The sequence below is a fragment of the Zophobas morio genome, unplaced genomic scaffold (assembly GCF_036711695.1).
Source record: "Zophobas morio isolate AGI-343-1 ecotype UQ-CSIRO unplaced genomic scaffold, CSIRO_AGI_Zmor_V1 ptg000031l, whole genome shotgun sequence".
Taxonomy (NCBI): Eukaryota; Metazoa; Arthropoda; class Insecta; order Coleoptera; family Tenebrionidae; genus Zophobas; species Zophobas morio.
Genome location: NW_026972136.1, coordinates 8,118,785 through 8,141,897, shown reverse-complemented (window position 1 = coordinate 8,141,897; position 23,113 = coordinate 8,118,785). Strand labels below are relative to the sequence as shown.

Sequence of the window (23,113 nt, the reverse complement as noted above, 5' to 3'; positions counted from 1 at the left end):
ATACTGTGATTAGTATTATCCATGTTAATGACGGCATCACAAATTTTTTATTGGTCAAATTAAGAACGAGTCAGCCCATTTTCTCGAAAATGTGAAGAATATGCACGTATGTAGTAATAAAATAAGAATTGTAATGTTCAGAACGTTTGTTCGATTGTGGTTTAATTAATTTTTTTTTTTTAATTTCAGTCCTGTTGTGAGAAGACAAACTCATTCAAATCAAACTAATTTCTATGTGATGTTCTTTCGATGTATAAACATAAATAAACACTTCAGCATCAGATTGCTATTACCTAGTGCTGAAGGACAAGGGATGCCTCTGGTTTTTAGTTTACAACAAATTTTATAATTTTTTTAAAGAGCCGGATTTTTCGGATTCTACTTATAGCCATCGACCAATTTTTTATTAATCGTATTGATTTAGAACCTCATTTTTTAGATTTGCTTATACAGGGTTACTTAAAAAAATTAATGAATGAGTCAATTTATTTTATTGAATAAATCAAGTAAGTTGCAATACTGAATACTTCGAAATCTCGGAGAAGTTTTGAAGTTATTGTAAGCATCGTAAATTTTGTTAATCAAAATCTATCTGTTTATTTCCCGCAAAAAATTGATGATGTCATCTCAAAATTTTGCCGAATAAATTCTTCCCAAAGTGTGTAAAATATGATGAGTTTTTACTTGTTGTTTATCTACATTTTTCAAAAGTGCATAATAACTCTCACCTTAAATTCCACTTCATTTCCAAACCAACATCAACAGTACAAAAAAGTTGTATAGGAACATAGGCAGCAAAAATTAAAAGTGAATAAAAGTCATTACTGAACGCTTCCACCTAATTTTGAACAAAACAATCGAGTCTGTTAAAGTTCCAAAGTAGGAGTTACCACAGTCAAATGAAATATGGTTACCGTACTGGTTATAGCACTTGTAAAAATCTTGTTACAACTTGATGCAAAACTAAAAATTTCCAAATTTGCAATTTTAGTCTAGTAATAATCAGGTAGAAAATAATTCCCCAAGCACCGCCTGGTGACGTCTCATACAAAAATTTTATTTCAGATTTAGTTTTAGACTAGACCTTAATTACTTGGTTGTTATATAAAGTAATAAAATAAAAATTACCTAACATATGAGTGTTTTCGGTTCTACTTCCCGACGAATAACTACTTTCATGTTCTTTCAACTTTTCATAATTATGAAAAAATAGAGCCACCATTTTCGTCTGTCAGTGTATCTGCCGTTTTCCGCGTTCCATTTGCCCGGCGTCAGTGTCGTTTTAATTGGACACATAATCTCCGAAATTACGAAACCGTTTGTTATGAATTCTTATACGTGTGGTAGAAATATGGTAACCTAAATGTGTCTAAATATCCCCACCAACAATATAATAACGTCCCCCAAAAATTTTACATAGTAAATATGATTTAAATTTTATAGAATTTTATATTTTTAACGTACTTGTGAGCTATGAATTCGCCTTGAGGTTTTCGCCGAGACGTCCAAATTTTCGCAAAAAAATCGAAATTGTGTAGCAATTATTACAATGATGTAAACTAATCGATTTAACAGTAAACAGGTTTATCTGAAAGTTTTAAAAATAATCTCAAATGAGTTGATAACATAATTTTGTCCTCTTTATATTGGGATTTATGTAGTCCACTTTTTTAGCTAGAAACTTTCGCCACACTTTATATATTTTTAAATCATCGTTTGTTTAAACGTAAGTGTATTCAGTTTTCCATAAGGAGCCACAACTTGAGAAAAATTAAATAAGATACAGTTTAACAACTAGACCAAAAAAAGAATGAAAAATTTTGAGTATATATGTATAATATTTGATTTATAAAACATTTTCTAGATATTGATGAGATTCCTCACCTTCAAATCCACTTCATTTCCAAACCAACAATATAAAAATAGTTGTGTAGGAACACCCACAGCAAAAAAGAAAAGTGTATAAAACTCACTGCTAAACGGCTCCACCTAATATTGAACAAAATATCAAAAATCTAAAGTTATTGTAACTGTAACTTACCACAGTCAACTGGAACATCGTTAGCGCATTCGATATAACACTTGTAATAAACTGGCCCAAAACGATAAAATCGAAAAACTGGTTACACCCTGCTGCGAAACTAAAAATTTCAAATATCACTCAGGAGGTGATAGCAACAAAATTATTACCCAAGCAGCGCCTGATGCCGTCTCACACAAATAATAATTTTTTCGTGAATATTTTCACTTGCATTTAAGTTTCTTAATTCGTCGCAAAGTATATCACACTGAGCGGCCACGTACATCATCAAAGCACTGATCAAAATGTCAGTGTTCACATTAACAGTAGCCATGAACAATATGGCTATGACTTGGTACAAGTAAGTGAGTTCATACAGAGGCGAAATTTTGGTATTGTATGGGTACCATGCCGAAAATGGTAGCCTGTACTCTTTTATCCTTTGGTCTAAGATGGGAAAAGCAGCAAATAGAGCCACTACTGCAGTACTAGGTATACAAAATACGAAATAAGCCACTTTCCACATTTTCAGATGCGGTTCAATCAGCAATATTTGGCCTTCATTTGTGGGTTGAAAAATGTCCTTCTCCAAGTCGTTTTTGAGTTTTTTCAATAATTTTAAGTTCTGCACATACTTGTAGACTTTGACGGATACTAAAACTTCCGATGCCGTTATAAATATGGTGGCGGTTAAGGCCTGAAGATTCGAGAAAACAAAGAATATGTTCATCACTTGAAAAAACGTGTGTCCGTTGACTAACAAGTTGATGGAAATAACAGCGTATATTGTGTATATGTTGAGGTTATATGTTCCATCACCTTCTGGCCACAATCCCACGAATTTCAACATCAACGTATTTATTCTTGTTGCTGCTTCCCAATCAAATTTATTCATTTTGAACTAGCTTAAGCTATGATGTCTTGCAAATACTGAACAGTCACTATTACGAATCTCTAACGTACTGAGTGTCTTAAATTTTTCGTTTAAAAATATTAGAGGAGTTCATTGTTTATTGATGATCCCAAAGAATTGTATCTACGTTTTTCGTGCGTCAATCACTTCAGTTTTTTATTATTAATGATTGTTGCTTCACAAATGGCTTTTTCTCATGAAAAATACGTTTGGATGAATACAGAGAATTGAAAGAAATAAATGTAATAAGCGGTTGGGTTAATTAATGACAAGATAATTGATGGGTTTTATAAAAGAAAGGGTTGTCTAAGTAAAATATTTAGAAACAATTATTGTTGAGACACGTGGTAATTTTTCATGGCAGAGAGAAACAATTCAGAGGAAATCATTCTTTTGTGGTTAGTCGCCCTTATTGACTGAGCAAATTGTGTGTGTACTTATTAATCTTATTATGGAGTGCCAGATTTTGATTGCAATGTAAATTTCCAAAAAACACTACAAATTTTTCAGGTTTGAAAATATCTATGATGTAGATACAGTTAATAATATGTTTTTGAAAGCAGGCAAGAAGAGAAACAGTTGAAAAAAAGTGAAAAGTGGAGGTTAGTTAGTGAAATATAACAAACACAACAAAATGCATAGGTCGCCACACTAACATCTCATTTACGTAATTTGTTGACTCAGTTTTAATTCTCAGCGCTTCGAGATAAAATGGTGTGAAAGCACCGAAGTAATTGTTGAATATTTAAAGTGAAAATTAATTCTCAAGTGTTCCTAACACAATTGTAACAATACAAGAATTAAATATTGCTTTAAGACAAAACAAAAATAATAAAAACTATCTCTTATTAAAACTTATTCACGTATAAACTATTTAAATGTGTTGACATGACTCAAAAGAAGTAAAAATTGTTTGTGTTTTGAAAGAAAAGAAGCTGCAGTTTTATGCTGAAGAATTTCTTCAATTTGGAGATCGTAGGAGACAGTGGCGTACAACCGAAAATAATGAAAAAATCATACCAGGATATTTCTGTCAAAATGTAGGGTGATTTTTAAATTTCTACTCTGGGTTGCCATGACACATACTTCAGATGTTTTAAGTGCACCGCTAACGTGCGGATCATGGTCAACTAGAGAAAAATGGAGGAAATCACAAGATATTAGCACGTTTCACACTAAATGTTACTTTTTAGATTGAGATACAAGAAATGAGAGATTAATTTTCTCTCTGAGAAGTAATCGAATATTTCACAGGAAATACGTCCACAAATTTGAAAATGAAATTCAATTTGAAATTAAAATTTTCGAGTTTCAAGTTAAAATACACTTATGTTTTTCTAAAACAACCAAATTCACAACCAGCGACACAGCAAGCTATAGAAGATACGGTTGCTTGAATACTTCACGTAAACCCAAAAGTACCAAAAATTTCAAAATTTTTAGACGAATGTTTTGGAGTTTTATAGCAAATATGTTAGACTAAAAAATTCACATGCCAATTTTTTGTCTCATTGCGAGAAAAAAAACTGCGTTGTCCATCCTATTGGAATCAACGACGTGTCTAAGGTGTGTAGATAAGGTAGGTCCTCGTTGAAACTACGTGAAATTAAAATATACACTGGACACAATCTGAAGCGTTTTTAGCAATTACAGGAGCTGATGTCACTACAGTGCAACGTCATGGCGAGTGAAAATCATCCACCATAAGAAAGGTATGTACAAAATTTCTTTTCCAACGTTAATAAATTAAATAAAAATATGTATCTTAAAACACAAGTGTTTTATTTTAATCTTATAAGTAGTCGTGAATAATTAAAATATTTTTTTTTGTCTTACTACCTATTGACCTACAAGTTTAAAATCATTGCAACTGTAACTTAAATAGAGATTCTCGTCGAAAAAATGTCAAACTATTTTCGATTTTAAGTCATCCCTCAAAACTGCACCGCATTTAAATTTATTTCAGATTTAATCTTAGCCTACACCTTAATTATTTGGTTGTTGTATAAACTAATAAAACAAAAATTACCTAACATATGAGTGTTTTCGTTTTTACTTTCCGACGAATAACTACTTTCATCTTCTTTGAACGTTTCATGATTATGAAAAAATAGGTCCACCGTTTCCGTCTGTCTGTCAGTGTATCTGCCATTTTCCGTCTACCATCTGCCCGCCGTCAGTGTCGATTTTTATTGGACAGATAATCTCCGAAATTTTCGAACCGGTTGTTATCAATTCATATAGGTACGTGTCTTAGGAATATCGTCCAGATAGTAACCAAAATATGTCTGAATATCTCCAATAACAATGTGATAACGTCCCTCAAAAATTTTCCATAATAAGTATGATTTTAATCTTGTCGAACAACATACGTGTAACTTACTTGTGGGCTATGAACTCGCCTTGAGGTTTTCCCCGAGACATCCAAATTTTCGTAAAAAAATCGCACAAAGATATTCGATCAGACAAATTTTGATTTAGCGTTTCATCAAACGGAACAAAAACTCGGAAACGTCAAAATATAAAGTCTCCAGACAAAACTTATTACAATGATGTATACTAATAAAATCAAGTTGACACTAAATAACTAGTTTATTTGAAAGTTTTGAAAATAAGCTTAAATGAGTTGATTACATAATTTTGTTCTTCTCTTTATGTTGGGACTTATATAGTCCGCTTTTTAAGGTAGAAAATTTGGCCACACTGAGTAACCTGTGCTTTAAATGGATAATTTGTGCGTTTATAATATTTTATTTTTATACATATTTTGAATCATCGTTTGTTTAGACGTGAGTTTATTCAGTTTTCCATAAAGGGTCACAACTTGAGAAATATTAAATAACATACAACCAGATCTAATAAAGTAATGAATATTTTTGTAATGTATTTATAATATATTTGTGATATTCCTCACCTTCAAATCCACTTCATTTCCAAACCAACAATATAAAAATAATTGTGTAGGAATACACGCAGCAAAAAAGAAAAGTGTATAAAACTCACTGCTGAACGCTTCCACCTAATATTGAACCAAAATAACAAAAATCTAGATCTATTATAACTGTTACTTACCACAGTCAACTGAAACATTGTTAGCGCATTCGATATAACACTTGTAACAAACTGGCCCAAAACGATAAAATCAAAAAACTGATTACACCCTGCTGCGAAACTAAAAATTTTAAGTTTTGTAATTTCACTCTAAGAAGTGTTAGGAACAAAATTATTACCCAAGCACCGCTTGATGACGTCTGACACATATAATAATTTTTTCGTGAATATTTTCACTTCCAGTTAGATTTCTCAATTCGTCGCAAAGAATATCACACTGAGCTGCCACGTACATCATCAAAGCACTGATCAAAGTGTCAGTGTTCAAATTAACAATGGCCGTGAACAATATCACTATAACTTGGTACAAGTAGGTGATTTCATATAGCGGCGAAATTTTGGTATTGTATGGATACCACGCCGAAAATGGTAACCTGTACTCTTTTATGGTTTGGTCTAGGATGGGAAAAACCGCAAATAGAGCCACTGCTACAGTACTAGGAATACAAAATACGAAATAAGTCATTTTCCACATTTTCAGATTTGGTTCAATCAGCACTATTTGGGCTTCATTTGTGGGTTGAAAAATGTCCTTGTCAAGGTCACTTTTGAGTTTTTTCAATAACTTTAAGTTTTGCAGATAGTTGTAGACTTTAACGACTACTAAAACTTCGGATATTGTTATAAATATGGTAGCTGTTAGGGCCTCAAGATTCGAGTAAACAAAGAATATGTTCACCACTTGGAAAAATGTGTGTCCGTTGACAAACAAGTTGATGGAAATAACAGCGTATATTGTGTATATGTTGAAGTTATATGTTCCATCACCTTCTGGCCACAATCCCACGAATTTCAACATCAACGTATTTATTCTTGTTGCTGCTTCCCAATCAAATTTATTCATTTTGAACTGGTTCAAACAAAATAACGTTAATGTGTCTCGAAAATATTGAACAGTCACTGCTACGAATCTCTAACGCACTGAATGTCTGTTAAACTTAGGTTTTAAATTTATAGAGGAAGTTCATTCTTTATTGATGATTTTAAAGATTTGTATCTACGTTTTTCGTGCGTCAGTGACTTCGGTTTTTTATTATTAATGATTGTTTGCTTCACAAATGGCTTTTTCTCATGAAAAATACGTTTGGATGAAAACAAAGAATTGAACGGAAATGTAATAAGCGGTTGAGTTAATTAATGAGAAGATAATTGATGGGTTTTATAAAAAAAAAGGGTTGCCTATGTAAATTATTTGGAAATAATTATTGTTGAGACACGTGGGCATTTCCCATGGCACAGAAACAATTTAGAGGAATTCACTCTTTTGTGTTTAGACGCGCTTATTGAGAGAGCAAATTGTGTACTTATTCGTCTTATTATGCTCATGAGGTGCCAGATTTTAATGCTAATATAAACTTCCAAAAGACGCTACCAATTTTTCAAATTTTAAAATATCTATTAAGTATATAGATACAGTTAAAACTGTGTTAATAATGCTTTTGAAAGCAGGCAAGAAGAGAAACATTTGAAGAAAAGTGAAAAGTGGAGGTTAGTTAGTGAAATATAAAGGCATTTATTGTTTGAAGTTTATGGCTGTAAAATATAATTATGTGTAACTTTACTGCTAAAAGTTCGTTAACACAAGAAAAGACCGACAAAAAAAATATTTTTCCACAGGTCCTAGCCCCTAGAATATAAAAAAGTAGGTCGCTCGTTTTCATTTATCTTTGATTTCACATTAGTGCTAAATACAAATTAAAATCTAATATGAAAGTATATTTGAGGGTCTGCTTTATAATCTAAACAACGATTTTTTTTAATTGTAATAGATGTTAATATTCATTTAATTGAAAAGTAATAACAGAACGATTAAAATTTATTTATTTATTTCCCCTATATATAAATTAATGACGTAATGCCAAAAATTTATTAAAAAAATATTCGTTAAAAATTATGCGTGGATGATTAATGAAACCAGGAATGAATCAATTTTTGCTATTGGTTAAATCACAAATTAACACAAATTTAATATAATATGTACTGATATATCACTGCATTTTATTTAAAAATTTTGTGATACGTGTCCTTAATTTTTACCTATCATTAATTGAAAAATATAGAAACTCAAGGGCAATTTCATATATGAAATTTTTTGTAACGACATATTTGCAGTTAGAAAGTTTTTCTAAAATGAATAAAAAGTAAACATCTAAAACATCTCATAATTTTAATCAAAATTTGCCGAGAAATTAGCGTGAAAACGCATAATAAAATGAAAGAAAAATTTACTGAATTCAGTTGAAACCTTTACTATAAAAATGGCTCACTTATTAAAGTACCACCCAAGCTTTTCGGAAATGATTATCAACTTCTTTCTTCAAATGAAATGCTGAATATTTTTAAGTGCATCTGAAGAATTTTTTCTTGTTGTCCCATTTATTTATTCGAAGTATTTCGAAGTGATTTTTTTTGTGTTTAAAGAAGAAAACATTGTCAAAATAATAATATGAGAGAACAAATATTTTTATTAGCTTCAAAATACAAATAAAGTATGAAATTCAACACTACTTAATGATAAATCTAAATCAACCAAATTTTCTAGATTATTTCAGTTAACTATCAAACGTAAATGTGCCCTTGATTGGTTAAATGTAGTTAATTTAATTCGGTTTTGACTTGTTTTTTGAAGTTATCCACATTTGTAAATATCGCTAAATTAGTCGTCCTCGAGTTTATCTTATACTTTCGGACTTAGGTTTAAATTTATTAATATAATAATAATAATTAGGGGATACTATTTTTAATTTCTTAATTAATCTTTAACGTGTATAGCTTCACTTTGATGTGGAATTATGGTTAAAAAGACTAGATTCACTTTTTCGCTTTAACAAAATAAACTCATGAACATAATGACGACAAAATTAGTTAATTTATTTCCATTTAATTTATGCATTAACATAAATCTGTACCTGAGAGCGCAAAGTGCATAACTCCATTTTTACATAAAATTGGATAATGGATATTTTTTGCTAAAAAAATGTTGACGCTTTTTTGTCTAATTCAGCTATTTACAATTTTTTATTTGTTATATTCAATATTTTGTATTATATACTTAGAATAAGCTAATAATTTGTCTGGTATGTAAAACGAGCCACAAATAATTGCTCTCACTGAAAACTGACAATTTGGAGTTACGCACTTTGCGCTCGCAGGTATAGAAATAACACTGACAAATTATCAAAATTCTAACTATTCAAAACTTTTGGTTATTAAAAACGACATTTTCTAAATGTTTATTATTATAATTCTCACCTTAAACTCCACTTCATTTCCGAACCAACAATACAAAAATAGTTGTGTAGTGATAGCGGAAGCGAAAAATAAAAGTGAATAAAACTCACTGCTGAATGGCGCCACCTAATTTTGTTCAAAAAAAAAAAAAATCAACACTAATTTGATCCCAACTTTATAACTTACCAAAGTCAAATGAAACATAGTCACTGCGGTAGATATAGCACTTGTAAAAAATTGTCCCAAAACGATAAAATTAAAGAAATTGTTGCAGTCCGTTGCAAAACTAAAAATATTCAACCATAAACCGGCTAAATGTCAGCGAAAAAATCTTTACCTAAGTAAATGTTGGTGATGCTTAATGCAGATAATAAATTTTTCGCCAAAATTTTGGTTCTCAATTTTTAGAGTGCTTAATTCGTGACTGAGAATATCACACTGAGCTCCAACGTACACCATCAATGCACTGATTAAAGTGTCAATGTTTATATTAGCGACGCTCAAGAACCATATACCGATCACTTGGTATAAGTAGGTAATTTCATACAGAGGCGAAATTTTGGCATCGTATGGATACCAAGCAGAAAATGGTAGCCTGTGTTTCTTCACCGTTCGGTCCAGTATGGGAAAAATGGACCACAGAGTCAACGTTGCGGCGCTTGGAAACCAAAATCCGAAATACGTCATTCTCCACATTTTCAGACTTGTGTCGGCTAGTAATACTTGATCTTGATTTTTCGGTTGAAAGAGATCGCAGTCTAAATCGACTTTCAGTTTTTTCAGTAGTTTTAAATTTTGCACGTAACAGTAGATTTTGATGATTACTAAGATCTCGGATAGTGTGACAAATATGGTTTCTGCTAGAGCTTCCAGATTCGAATATACAAAAACTATGTTTATTCCCTGGAAAAGCGTGTGTGCTGTGACAAACAGGTTAATGGAAATAATAGCGTATATCGTATATATGTTGAAGGCGTATGTTCCGTCACCTTCTGGCCACAGTCCCACAGATTTCAACATTAAAGTGTTTATTCTTGTTGCCGCTTTCCAGTCAAATCGGTTCATTTTATACTTTAGTGATCTCTTGAAAACTTTGAACTGAGCGAACCGTGCACCTTTACTAATCTCCGACATACTAAATGCCCCAAATTTATATTTTAAATTTATTGAGGGAGTTCATTCTTTATTGATGGTCTCAAAGAATTTTACCTACATTTTTCGTACGTTAATTACTTCAGTTATTTTTATTATTAACGACTATTTGCTTCACAAATGGCTTTTCTCACGTCTAGATAATTATAGAGAATTGAAATGAAAAGTAATAACCAGTTAAGTTAATTAATAAGAAGATAATTGCTGGGTTCTTATCACAAAAAGAGGGTTGTCTAGATAAAAATATTTTGATAGAGGGACACAGAAAATCAGTGGTTTCTGATACGTCGCTGTGTCAGTGTTAACAAATATAAAAGCGTCAGAAATGATATTACTAAAAGCAGAAAGGAAAAATTTGTCCCATATAGTTTTAGCGTAACATATAACATCGTTATTACTGTAAGACAGAGGAAAAAAACTTTTTCATCTAAATTTCGAACTAAATTTCTGAATGTTTCAAAAGATGAGGTAAGTCCTTAAATATTGTAGCTACTGGTTTTAATTATAGTCTTCTACAGCAGAATATAAATGAGACATATTTAAAGCTGAGTTAATAAATAATGTTTTGTTGTTTAAATATCATTGTGTCTTGTTTGAAATAGCTTGTTGTGAATTATAAATTTAAGTCTCTTGTTAATGTATCATTAACATGACAACGATTTGCGATCCCATAAAATCAGCAAAACTACCACACAACAATTTCTATATGCCAACTTTAGGTCTTTTATTATTTACCTGTCATCTTTACATTTTTGCCGCACGCTTATTTTTTTTAGCAATAAGCTAAAAATACTTATAACATGTTTTGGCGAAAAATTTATTTTATGTATCTTGAAATAAGCTTAGTACAATTTTATTTTTATTTTTTTTTTTAATAATAACAAATAATAAAATCTCTAGTAGTAAAAAATAAAATGATAACAGAGTTTAACAACTTTAGAACCTTCCAGAAATCACCATCGAAACGAAATTGTTCTGTAGTACTGTTAACTGCATAAGTATTATCTTATCACTTCAGTTTTTTCAATACAAATTTAAATACCATAAGCCAGCTTTAGGTACTTCTTCACGTCTTTAATTATTTGGTGATTTATAGACGGTATTTAATTTTCCCGCACTTGTAAGGGAGGCTGTAAAATTTAAAGAAGATTTTCAAAACAATAATCGCCAACGTAAACTGCCGCCCTTGATGTTTGCAACGCAAAACACGCACGCGTGTGGTTTACAAGTTTTATTATTTATCGCAAAACAAGTTTAAAGCTTCTATTACCGTTTGGTGATGTACTAATGCTACTAAATAAATATAGCATGTTCATGCTTCCGGTACAGTATTTCAGTGGCCGATTCTGGAAAAGCGATAGGAGCTATCGAAAAAATGAGTATGAAACAAACTTGCGCAGGTCGAAATCTATAAGAAAATGTGTTTAGTTTAATTCCGAAAATTGTTGAAAATTCGCCGAAACTTTCATAGAAGATGGTATTGAAAATTTTTGAATTTGGGAAAGTTGCCAAAAAATTCCCAAAAAATTTTAGGTTATAGATTTTGTCGTGATGATTTCAAAAACATAGCATGTTAATGCTTCTGATGCAAGATTTAAAAATATTCGGTTTGAAAATATGTTTTTTAAATGCCGAAAATTTGCAATATTTCAATGGGCGAATCGAGAAAAACCGTAGGAGCGTTTCGACGAAATGAGTCAGAAACTGACTTTTGAATTTCGAAATCTATGGGAAAACGTCTTTAGTTGAATTTCTAAAATTGTCGAGTATTGGCCGAAATTTTTATAGGGGACCGGTTATGAAAAATTTTGCTGCCGGTGCAAGTTTGAAAAATATTCGGTTTAAACATATATCTTTTATAATTTAAAAATTGCAATATTTCACTCGTCGATTTTAGAAAATGAAGCTATCGAAGAAATGAGTCCGAAACGAATTTTGGAAAATCGAAATATGTAAGAACATATCTTTAATCGAATTTCTAAAATCGTCGAAAAATTTTTGAAAAACCACCAAAAAAATTGTAACAAAAAAATTTAACTACAGTTTTTTATTTCATGGCTTGTTACCACCCATATTAAGTTTTAAATATTTTATTTTTTAAAGGCCTTGTCCATTTTCTATTCATGTTAGAAAAAATACTTCAGTTGATTTTTAAAAGTATATATTTTAAACTGATATACTATACTTCTTAATTTTCTAATTATATCTGTATTCTCCAAATTTGAGATAACTAACTACGTGCGAATTTGGCACGAAATATTCAAGAAAAAACACGTGATTGTACAGCACTATGAATTATAAAACGTTTTTAAATGACATATGCGCATAAGTCATTATACGAAAGCGCAATAAAAAACCCGATCAAAGAGAGGCATAGATAATAATACTACTGCATTTTCAAATTTTTGAGAAAATCGAGTCAGTCTTTCTTGATTTGATTGATAAAATAAATGTCCTCGTTCATCAATTTTTTGAAAATATTGAAAAACATATAATATTTTGCACATTTTAGACAATATTATTGCAATCATATTTTGAGAGGACGTTATAAATTTTTTGGAGGAAGGGAGGACCATCGGATAAATTTCGATTAAAGATTCACTATGCTTGTCTTAAAACATTTAAAATGTAATATGATATATATTTTCACAGATTTAGAATGTTTGGAAGTAAAATGCTATGTAAGTATGTATATAAAGCTTTCCCTACGAAAAGTTTTTTCATTTTTATTTAAAAAAATTCATACAGAAAATTTTTAACGCATAATACAGCAAGTTGAACACAGTTTTAATGTAATATACAGGGTGACTGAATCTGGAGCATTATGAGTTTTCCCATATTTTATCATGAGCTAAATTTAAGCTTTCTTTATATCAAATATTTTGAACTTTATTTCAACAGGTTTTGTTTTCGGTATTTACAGGCTTACAATATTCTGAAAACTTTAAATCAGAAAATCTTGTGCTTGAAACATTCTTTACTTTCTGTGCTACTAAATTTGAAAACATGATTAATGCAATTATAACTGCAAATTTAAACTGATTTCAAAATAATATGCAGTAAAGACCAAGATTTCTACGATTAAACGTAAATTAAAACAGTTTCAGCTGCAATATTTTTTGATTACAACTTAAAAAAAAAACACAAGGCTATTCTTGTAATCAAAGAATGTTCTCTGTTCCCCGACATTTGAGTATTTGTAGATTTGCCCCGATGTTTAGTGTTATAACTTTTTTTACTTTTTTTATGTTTTCATATGTTGTAGATTAAAAATGTTTATCTATTAATGAATACAAAAATTCAGGTGTCCGAGTTTTTTTGTAGGGCAGTGTATTTTTCTTTTAATTTACGCTTTTTAGAAAAGTATTTATTAAAAAACTTTGTAAGTGAAGACCTGTTGAAAGTACAAACAGATGATACACTCTAAATTTTGCAAATTTCACCGTTTAAGTATTTAATGAAATGTCTCAATTTTAATAAACGTGACTCACCTTTAGTTCGATTTCATTGCCAAACCAGCAGTAGAGAAAAATCTGGACAGTTACGGCCTTGATGTAAAATAGATAGGAATAAAACTCGTTGCTCATAAATCCCACCTAGTGTTAAAATGAGTATTGGTTAAAAACTCACGATGTGAACTTACCACACTGAGCTCAAACATACATAAAGCCTGCGAGGTTAAACCAGAACAAAACTGTCCTAACACCATCATGTTGACAAACGTATTGCACTCTTTCGTAAAACTAAAAAGATCATCTAGTTTGTATTTTTTTTTTGGGCCATAAATCAACTACTATTTTCCTTCTTTCCTTCCTATATTAAGTAAATAATTTGTTATTACCTTATTATTTTCTGATGGTGTTTAATACACTCAGTTATATCATTATCACTTTCCTTGCTTAATTCTGTCAGACTTTTCAGCCTGTGGCACAAAATATCACACTGAACTCCAGCAAAGAGCATTAGAGCCGCCATCAATAAGTCCATATTAACATGTGCCACTCCCAAATACCACGTACTTATAGCTTGATAAAAATATGTAATTTCATACACTGGCGAGACTTTAAAATTAAAGGGATACCAAGCCGGAAACGGCAACTGGTAGTCGTAAACCGAATGGTCCAGAATAGGAAAAAACGTAAATAACGCAATCGTCATATATCCAGAAAGCGAAAACACTAAATACATAACTTGCCACACATACAGCTCTGGTTCCACTAGCGCCAGTTCTTCGCTAGTTCTTGGTTGAAAGGATTCGGTATTCAACTTATCCATCAATTGTTTCAATAGTTTGGCATTTATGAGAAAATATATTGCTTTTATGGATGCCAGTAGTTCAGAACATGAAGCAACTATTGTTGATATTAAAGCCTCCAAATCGTCGACAAAATACATTTGCATTAGTTGGAAAAACGTGTGACAGCTGAGATATAATTGCGTCGAAATAACTGCGTAGAAAGTGTATAGATTGAGTTTCAAAATTTCGTTTCGTTTAGGCCACAAACCCACAATTCGCAACATCAAAATATTTCTTTTGATCGTTAGTTTCCACACATTCATTTTTGTTCGAGTTGGTTGAAAGCAATACACACAAATGCGGAAGTAAAGCAGTTTTACTATAAAGTTTTATAAATGTTTTAGTGTTATTCTCTCAAAATACGTAAATTATTGGATAATGATACGGTGTACTCTGTAAAACCGTAATTACAGGTTTACCGAAACTAAGCGCAGAAACACAAGAATACATTTTTAATTTTTCCTGGTAACTTTGGATTGAAGCCTATAATTTGATAAATTCCTGTCGTAAATTAATGATCAGTGTTTATCTAATTGTTTAGTTGGTTAATTAATTTCCGATTTTGTTGGGATCGTTTTGAGTCGTTACTATTATAAAGAAGTGACTTTAAAAAAAATAGTGGTGAAACCTATTTATACGTACATAGCATCACACAATGTATACTTAAACTTATGTATGGTGTTAAAAACTATGGACATTGACGACGAAATGAAGGAGAATAAGATTCAATTTGTTGTGATAAATTTTTATACAAATTAATTATAAATAATAGCTTTTAGATTTTCGTCAAGAAGTTGTGATAGGTTTTTGGATAAAGGGAAACAGTAAGAAGCTTCAAGGAAGAAATGCAATTTAGTGGTTACTGAGTAAATGCAGCAGATTAGACATACATTATCCATATTATTTTTATGTATATACCGGGTGATTCAGTTTGGAATTTGCTTTTTAAGATTTTTGAACACACCTACGTCTTATTTATGACTCCTTGATACTTGTGAGTAAAAATCTTGATATCAATTTAATTTAAGTGAAATGGATGGATATTATAAATGTAAAATTTTGAAAAATCGAATCTAAGAAAAATTTCAATATTTAAATCAAGCTACAATTTTACAGATGTCTTTATATATTTGTTTAATAAAGATCTATAAAGATTATATTGTAATTACAATTTTGGATATAATACAGACATTTGGTGCCCTCAGTTTTATGTTGTGATTTTTGTTTTTTTTTAATTACCTAAAGAAATACCAACTTGCTTAAGTCAAAAAGGTACTTGTCAAACTCTTCCGCAAAAAATTAATACATGGTTATGTTGTTTCACCTAAGAATAAGCTAGATTTTCAAATTATATAATTATATATTTGGTGTCCCAGAAGTCATATTTGTGTCAGAAATTACAAAATTATATGGGTACGAATACCAAATTAAATCACCTGGTATAGTCTACTTTTGTGTACAGTTAATCTAAAAATTAATGAAATTTCACCATGAACCAATAAATAAGCACGGTTATATTTTAACTTAAATTATTGTTTTGAGTGTTTGTTGTTAAGCTAAATGAAAAATTAAATGTGTACCAAAATTGCGACAGTTTAAGAATAAATTATTGAATTCTAAAGAGATCATTATAAACGAAGAGCTTGAACTTGTTGTACACATATTTTAAGGCAACATAAAAATAATTCAGTGTTTCATGGAAAAATAGTTCTGTCACGTTTAGATTAAGCCCATAGACCTAAGTTTGAGAAAAATTCATTAAAAAAATTCTTACACTTTTTTATCACGCTTTATTTCCCAAGAAATTTCCGAATTACAAATTATCCCGGCGCATCCACCATTTTTCAATATCCCATCAAATTGAAACCACTTATTAAGTGACGCCAAATTTTAACACAGTGGGTTATTGACTTATTCTCACTTAACTATGGAAAAAGAACATAATTAATCGGTTATTAAACACGAAAATCATTTGCTTATTCTGAAATAACATTTTAAAAGTGGATACGAATAATGAAATGAACAAAAAACTATAACTTCCTAATATTATATTTTTATATTATCGTAATGTCAAACTTAGTGCAAAACGATTCTTACCTTCATTTCAACTTGATTTCCAAACCAGCAATATTGGAAGATTTGCAAAGAAATAGAAATGATGTAAAAAAGAAGAGAATAAAATTCGCTACTTAGAGGCACCACCTACGCCAAACTAGTACAAATTTCAAATATTATGACACACAAAACTCACCAAAGTTAGATGAAACATAGCCAGACCAATACACACACCACTAGCAAGAAGCTGTCCCAAAACAATAAAACTGAAAAACCCCTCAAATTTTTCCACAACCCTGAAAAACTGAATTAGACGACAATTTTCGAACACAGGAATTCACATACGTCAAAACAAGCTTGTACTGGCGAACACACTTCAAAAACGTTTCAGCAAAATTGTACTCCTGTATATTTTTCAAATTATCACAAATCAGTTCGCACTGACTTCCTATATATGCCATTACGGCACCCAAAAACATGTCGATATTTATAGCAGCGATTGCCATTAGAGAAACACTGATAATTTGATGCAAATATGTAAGCTGATAAAACGGCGATTTTTTGAAATCGTAAGGATACAAAGCCAGAAATGGTAACCGCCGCTCTTTAACTGATCCATCCAGGATTGGGTAAAACGTCCAGAAAAAAATATTAGCCACCATGGATGTGGAAAATATGGTGTAAGTAATTTTCCATTCTTTTAAGCCCGGGTGGACTAAAATTATTTGCTGCGGATTTTTCGGTTGAAACAGATCGTCGTTCAAATGGTGCATTATTTCTTTGACTGAGGTCATATTTTTCATGAAGCAGCACACTTTAAAAATTAGTAGAGTTTCCAAACCATACATGAATATAACTTCGGTTAGTGCTTCTAGATTTGTGTAAACTTGGAGGAGAGTGTATGTTAAGACCGCGTCGTGCATGGTCATAAAGAAAATTAACAATAATAAAGAATATAGTGTGTAGGAATCAATTTTGTAATTGTCTCTACCTTTAGGCCACAGCCCTATTAATCGTAGAACAAAAATGTTCACTTTAATTGTAATTTGCCACACGAATTTTTCCATTATTTTAGAACCGAGTGATATGGAGAACTTTTTTAATGTGACTGAATGATTGGCACCACCAGAACAGTTAAAATACTTGAAATAATAATTTTTTATTGATAAGTTTCCGTCCACTAGATGCGGATAAAAGACACGCTCTTATAATTAATTACTCCTAATTACAGGTTTTGGATGAAATTATAACTTTTCGAATATTTATTTTGTCAAATACTTACTAGAAGCCCGTATGACGGATTTCCCACGAAAGTTAAGCCACAAAATAAGAAAAAAATTAAAGCTTCGGGTAATTGAAACGAACTTCCGTGAAATGATTTTACAATAAATATTTCATTTTCATTATTCATGGAAGGTTTGATAATTTTGGAATCAAGGGAATCTTATTAGTTTGGTAGTAAATTTAGACTTTGACCAACGACCAACAACATGGGATAAAATTAATAAATTTTGTGATTTATATTTTCAGTTTAACTTCATGTTAATGAAAAATGACCTGATTGTGATCGTGATTGGTAACGAATGGGAAAATAGAAAAAGTGGAATAACGTCTTTAATAACCGTTATGAAATCATAAGTCTGTGACATGACATTATTATCAACATACATAACAGTGTACAGATATAAATGTAAGTCCTGGATAAAATTAGGTCATTGTAAAAGTGAGTAGGTACGAATAATAAAATAAACGCTAGTAAATTATTTACTAAATTTGAGGTTGATAAATTTGATATAATTTTTTACTAAAATGTCAAATGACGAGTCATAACAGTTTTCAATAGTTCAGATAATTTGTAATATTTAACTTAAGATAATACGATTCTTACCTTAGCTTCAATTTGATTCCCAAACCAACAATATTGGAAGATTTGCAAAGAAATAGAAATGATGTAAAAAAGAAGAGAATAAAATTCGCTACTTAAAGGCGCCACCTACGCCAAAATAGTACAAATTTCAAATATTATAAAACACAAAACTCACCAAAGTTAGATGAAACATCGCCAGGCCAATACACACACTACTCGTAAGAAGCTGTCCCAAAATAACAAAACTGAAAAAACGCTCAAATTTTTCCACAACTCTGAAAAACTTCATTGCATGCAAGACAATTTTTGAATATAGGAATTCACATACGTCAAAGTAAGCATATGTTGACGAACACATTCCAAAAACGTTTCACCAAAATAGTTTTCCTTTATATTTTTCAAATTGTCACAAATCAGTTCACATTGACTTCCTAAATATGCCATTACCGCACCCAAAAACATGTCGATATTTATAGCAGCTATTGCCATTAGAGAAACACTGATAATTTGATGCAGATATGTAAGCTGATAAAACGGCGATTCTTTGAAATCGTAGGGATATAAAGCCAGAAATGGTAAGCGGCGCTCGTTAACTGATCCATCCAGGATTGGGTAAAACGTCCAGAAAAAAATATTAGCCACCATGGATGTCGAAAATATGGTGTAAGTAATTTTCCATTCTTTTAAGCCCGGTTGGACGAGAATTATTTGCTCCTGGTTTTTCGGTTGAAAGAGATCGTCGTTCAAATGGTGCATTATTTCTTTAACTGAGGTCATATTCTTCATGAAGCAGCACACTTTAAAAATGAGTAGAGTTTCCAAACCATACATGAATATAATTTCGGTTAATGCTTCTAGATTTGTGTAAACTTGGAAGAGTGTGTATGTTAACACAATCTCATGCATGGTCATAAAGAGAATTAACAAAAGTAAAGAATACAACGTATAAGAATCGATTTTGTAGTTTTTTCTCCGTCTAGGCCAGAGCCCTATTAATCTTAGAACAAAAATATTCACTTTAATTGTAGCTTTCCAGATAAATTTTTTCATTATTTTAGAAGTGGTGATCTGCTAGACTTCTTTAATATAATTGGCTGATGTCCACTGTCAGAAGAGATAAAAATACTAAAAATAATATTTTTTATTGGTAAGTCTCCGCTTGGCAGATTGCATTAAAAGATTTTTAATATTCATTTTGTGAAATGAAAATTTCTCACGAAAGCTAAGCCACAAAAAGGTGGTCAATTTGATAATAAAGCAATAAATTTAGTTTGTGAGCAATGGTTAAAAAAATTGGAGAAGGAATTAATTTTGTGTTTTATTTTAACATTAAAAAAACACTATTAAAAACTTGTCTGAACATTCTCCCAGAAAATGTCATGACGTCATCTCAAAATTTCCCAAAATTTGTATCGAAAAATAAAAAAAAAACAAAAAAATGTAAATATTGATTTGTTTTACTTTACCTTTAAATTATGGCTTAATGAGGATAAACTTTCCCTAAAGTGGAAAATATGCCCAAATCGAGATTTTTTTTTTATACAAAATGTAGATCCAAATTAAATTATAAAATGTTGTAATACAATTTGAACTTTTTTTTCAAAAAATCGGGATGTCTGTATCGTAAGCATGGAAATATATATGTTATTTTATAAAATTTAAGTAGCATTTACTATGTTAAACTTTGAGATGGTGACATAAAATTTTTAATGGGGCAGACCAGAGAAATTTTGGTTAGCGTTTTCTGTATATACGATATTCCTACCCAATCTGCCCTCGGGAAGTAAAAACGCACAAAATGAATTGCATTCAGATTTTATTACATACCTTCAGATTTTTACTTGTTTAATCCTCGCATATAAAATTAACACAATTTACAACATTTAACGAACTCAGAAGTGGCGTAATTACACTGATTTAATTCTTGTATAACTTCCACTACTTGTCACCGCAAGAGAAATATTGCATCTGTGGAAAATGAAATATTCTGACATTTATCGTTTTTAACCCCACTACATTATAAGATACAAACGTGTAATTTACTTAATATTAAATTCTGCAGTACATAATTAACATAAAATCAAATACCAGGCAGTGCTTCAGAGTGTCACACCTCCTTATACGTTTTAATATTGATCTACTGTTAAAAACGTACATTACGGCAGTCGTTGCTATTTATTTTTTTATTATTTATAGATGAAAAATGTGGTGGTAGCAAATTTATCCTAAAATTATAGTTTCTTGTGTGGTTTATTCGAATGTAATATGACGTTCTCGGATAAATTACACAGGAGCTGGAAAATTGTAAAAAAATAATACAGTATTTGTGTTTTAAATCTATACTTTTGCTTCTATCTTAGTAAACATCTCAGGGTAGAAGATATTCCAATGCGTTCAAAAAATTCTCGTTATTTTTATTCTTTCTTGGACCTAAATGTTATAAACAGCTGCAAAGAACATTTTCTTTACCATCGCCAAGATCGTTGCAACGATTTGTTCACAAAATTGATTTTGTGCCAGGCATAAATGATACATTATTCCAGATACTAAAGTTAAAAACTAGCAATATGAGAGAAGAGGATAAAATGTGTGTTTTGTGTATAGACGAATTACCAATAAAGGCCAATTTGTTTTACAACTACGGAAGAGATACCGTCAGAGGAGTTGAAGACGATGGCATTTCAAGATCCCTCACACCAGCTAGTACTGCTGCAGTCATAATGGCTAGAGGACTAAAAAGCAATTGGAAACAGCCCTTGGGTTATGTTTTTACCTCAACAACATATTCAGCAGTGAAAACGAAAGACTTGCTAGAAAAATTTATTATAGCTTTAGACAGCGTTGATTTAAACACCATAGCCTTAGTAACTGATATGGGTTCAAACTTCATGGAATTGTCTAAATTACTGGGAGTCACGAAAGAGAAGCCAGTTTTTACACTGGGAAACAAAGAAATTTTTTATGTTTTTGATCCACCACACCTGGTGAAAGCAGTTAGGAACAATATGCTTTTAAACTCCTTCTGTTGGGATGACAAAAAAACATGCTGGCAATATATAGTGGATTTTTACAATCGCGATAAAAATCTAACCAACAGATGTGCTCCTCGTCTCACAAACGCTCATATTGCACCAGGGAAGTTTGAGAAAATGCGCGTGAAATACGCAACACAAGTATTAAGTGCCACTGTAGCTGGAAGTCTTCACACATATATTGAATTGAAAGGTCTTCCTGAAGATGCCACTGGAACCATGGAATTTGTTGCGTTTTTTGATAAATTGTTTGATATTTTTAATTCGTCAAAACTATATCCATGCAAACAATATGCGAAGCCTTTCAGTGGACAACCATTTCAAATAGAGTTTTTACAAAATGCATTAGAGCTCTTACAAAAGTTGAAGGTCATCAATGCTCGGGGTAGAGATATTACAAATTTGATAAAATGTCTTGCTTGTTGGTGTACATCCATCAATGCTTTACTACACATATGGGCCAAATTGAAAGAACAAAATTTTGCCTTCATTTTTACCAGAAGGCTGAATCAGGATGCACTGGAAAATTTCTTTGGAACTGTCCGGCAACAATCTGGTAATGCAGTTAATCCAACTCCTGTGCAATTTGCACGTGCCTTTAAAAAAATATTCATCATCAATTATTTACATTCAGAACAAATGAACTGTATGGAAGATTTTGATCAGTTACTCTTAAATTTAAGTGAGTTTCGTGAAGTATCTGTTGCATCTTTAGAAATTGAAGAAGCTGCAAATAAGTTATCTTTTGCTGTTAACAATTGTGATTATCATACTCAGCCTTTACCAGAACAGAATGCCTTCAAATACGTGTGCGGTTATCTGATTCACAAATGTCTTCAAGCTCACAAATGTGATGTTTGTACACAGTTTGCTACCGACAATCAACAGTTAGACGATAGTAACTTGTTTGTTCATTATAAAGCGTATTCTAATGAATACTCTTTATTTGGAGGACTAAAAACACCTCATGAAAGTTTTTATAATTATATTTACTTATTAGAAAAAGTATTCTTTAGTAATATCGAAGACAAATTTGTTCAACCTAGAGTTGGTTATAGTTTGTATCTTTCATGTAAAGAAATTGTAGGTTTTACGCATCCTTGTACGAGTTTTCCTTATGATTATTTATTACGATTGTTTGTTCGTCTAAGACTTTTTTATGTCATAAAGAACAGTAACAGAAATTTCAAAAATACTTCAAAAAAGAATCGTAAAATCTGTATTCTGATGGGTTTGTGAACTTGTAATGCTTGTTATCCAAATAAAGACCTATTAAATTCTGAAACAGTAATAGTCAATCTTCTTCCCCTTATCTGTATTAAGAGTGTTTACAAGATTGTTTATCCCTCAATAAATCAAAAAAATATCTTAAGTTTTTTGCGAATGCTAACGTGCTTAATTTGAACTTCGCGCCGAAATTCTACCCCGATTTAAA

General features: G+C 31.0%; 2 protein-coding genes across 2 annotated transcripts; both read right to left on the bottom strand.

Annotated features, from left to right (window-relative positions):
* Nucleotides 1–2,186: 2,186 nt before the first annotated feature.
* On the bottom strand, nt 2,187–2,915 carry LOC135139359 (odorant receptor Or1-like). The gene has a single exon (XM_064069563.1). The coding sequence runs from the start codon at nt 2,913–2,915 to the stop codon at nt 2,187–2,189; it is 729 nt and encodes a 242-aa protein (XP_063925633.1).
* A 3,244-nt stretch (nt 2,916–6,159) lies between these two features.
* On the bottom strand, nt 6,160–6,888 carry LOC135139358 (odorant receptor Or1-like). The gene has a single exon (XM_064069562.1). The coding sequence runs from the start codon at nt 6,886–6,888 to the stop codon at nt 6,160–6,162; it is 729 nt and encodes a 242-aa protein (XP_063925632.1).
* Nucleotides 6,889–23,113: the final 16,225 nt, after the last annotated feature.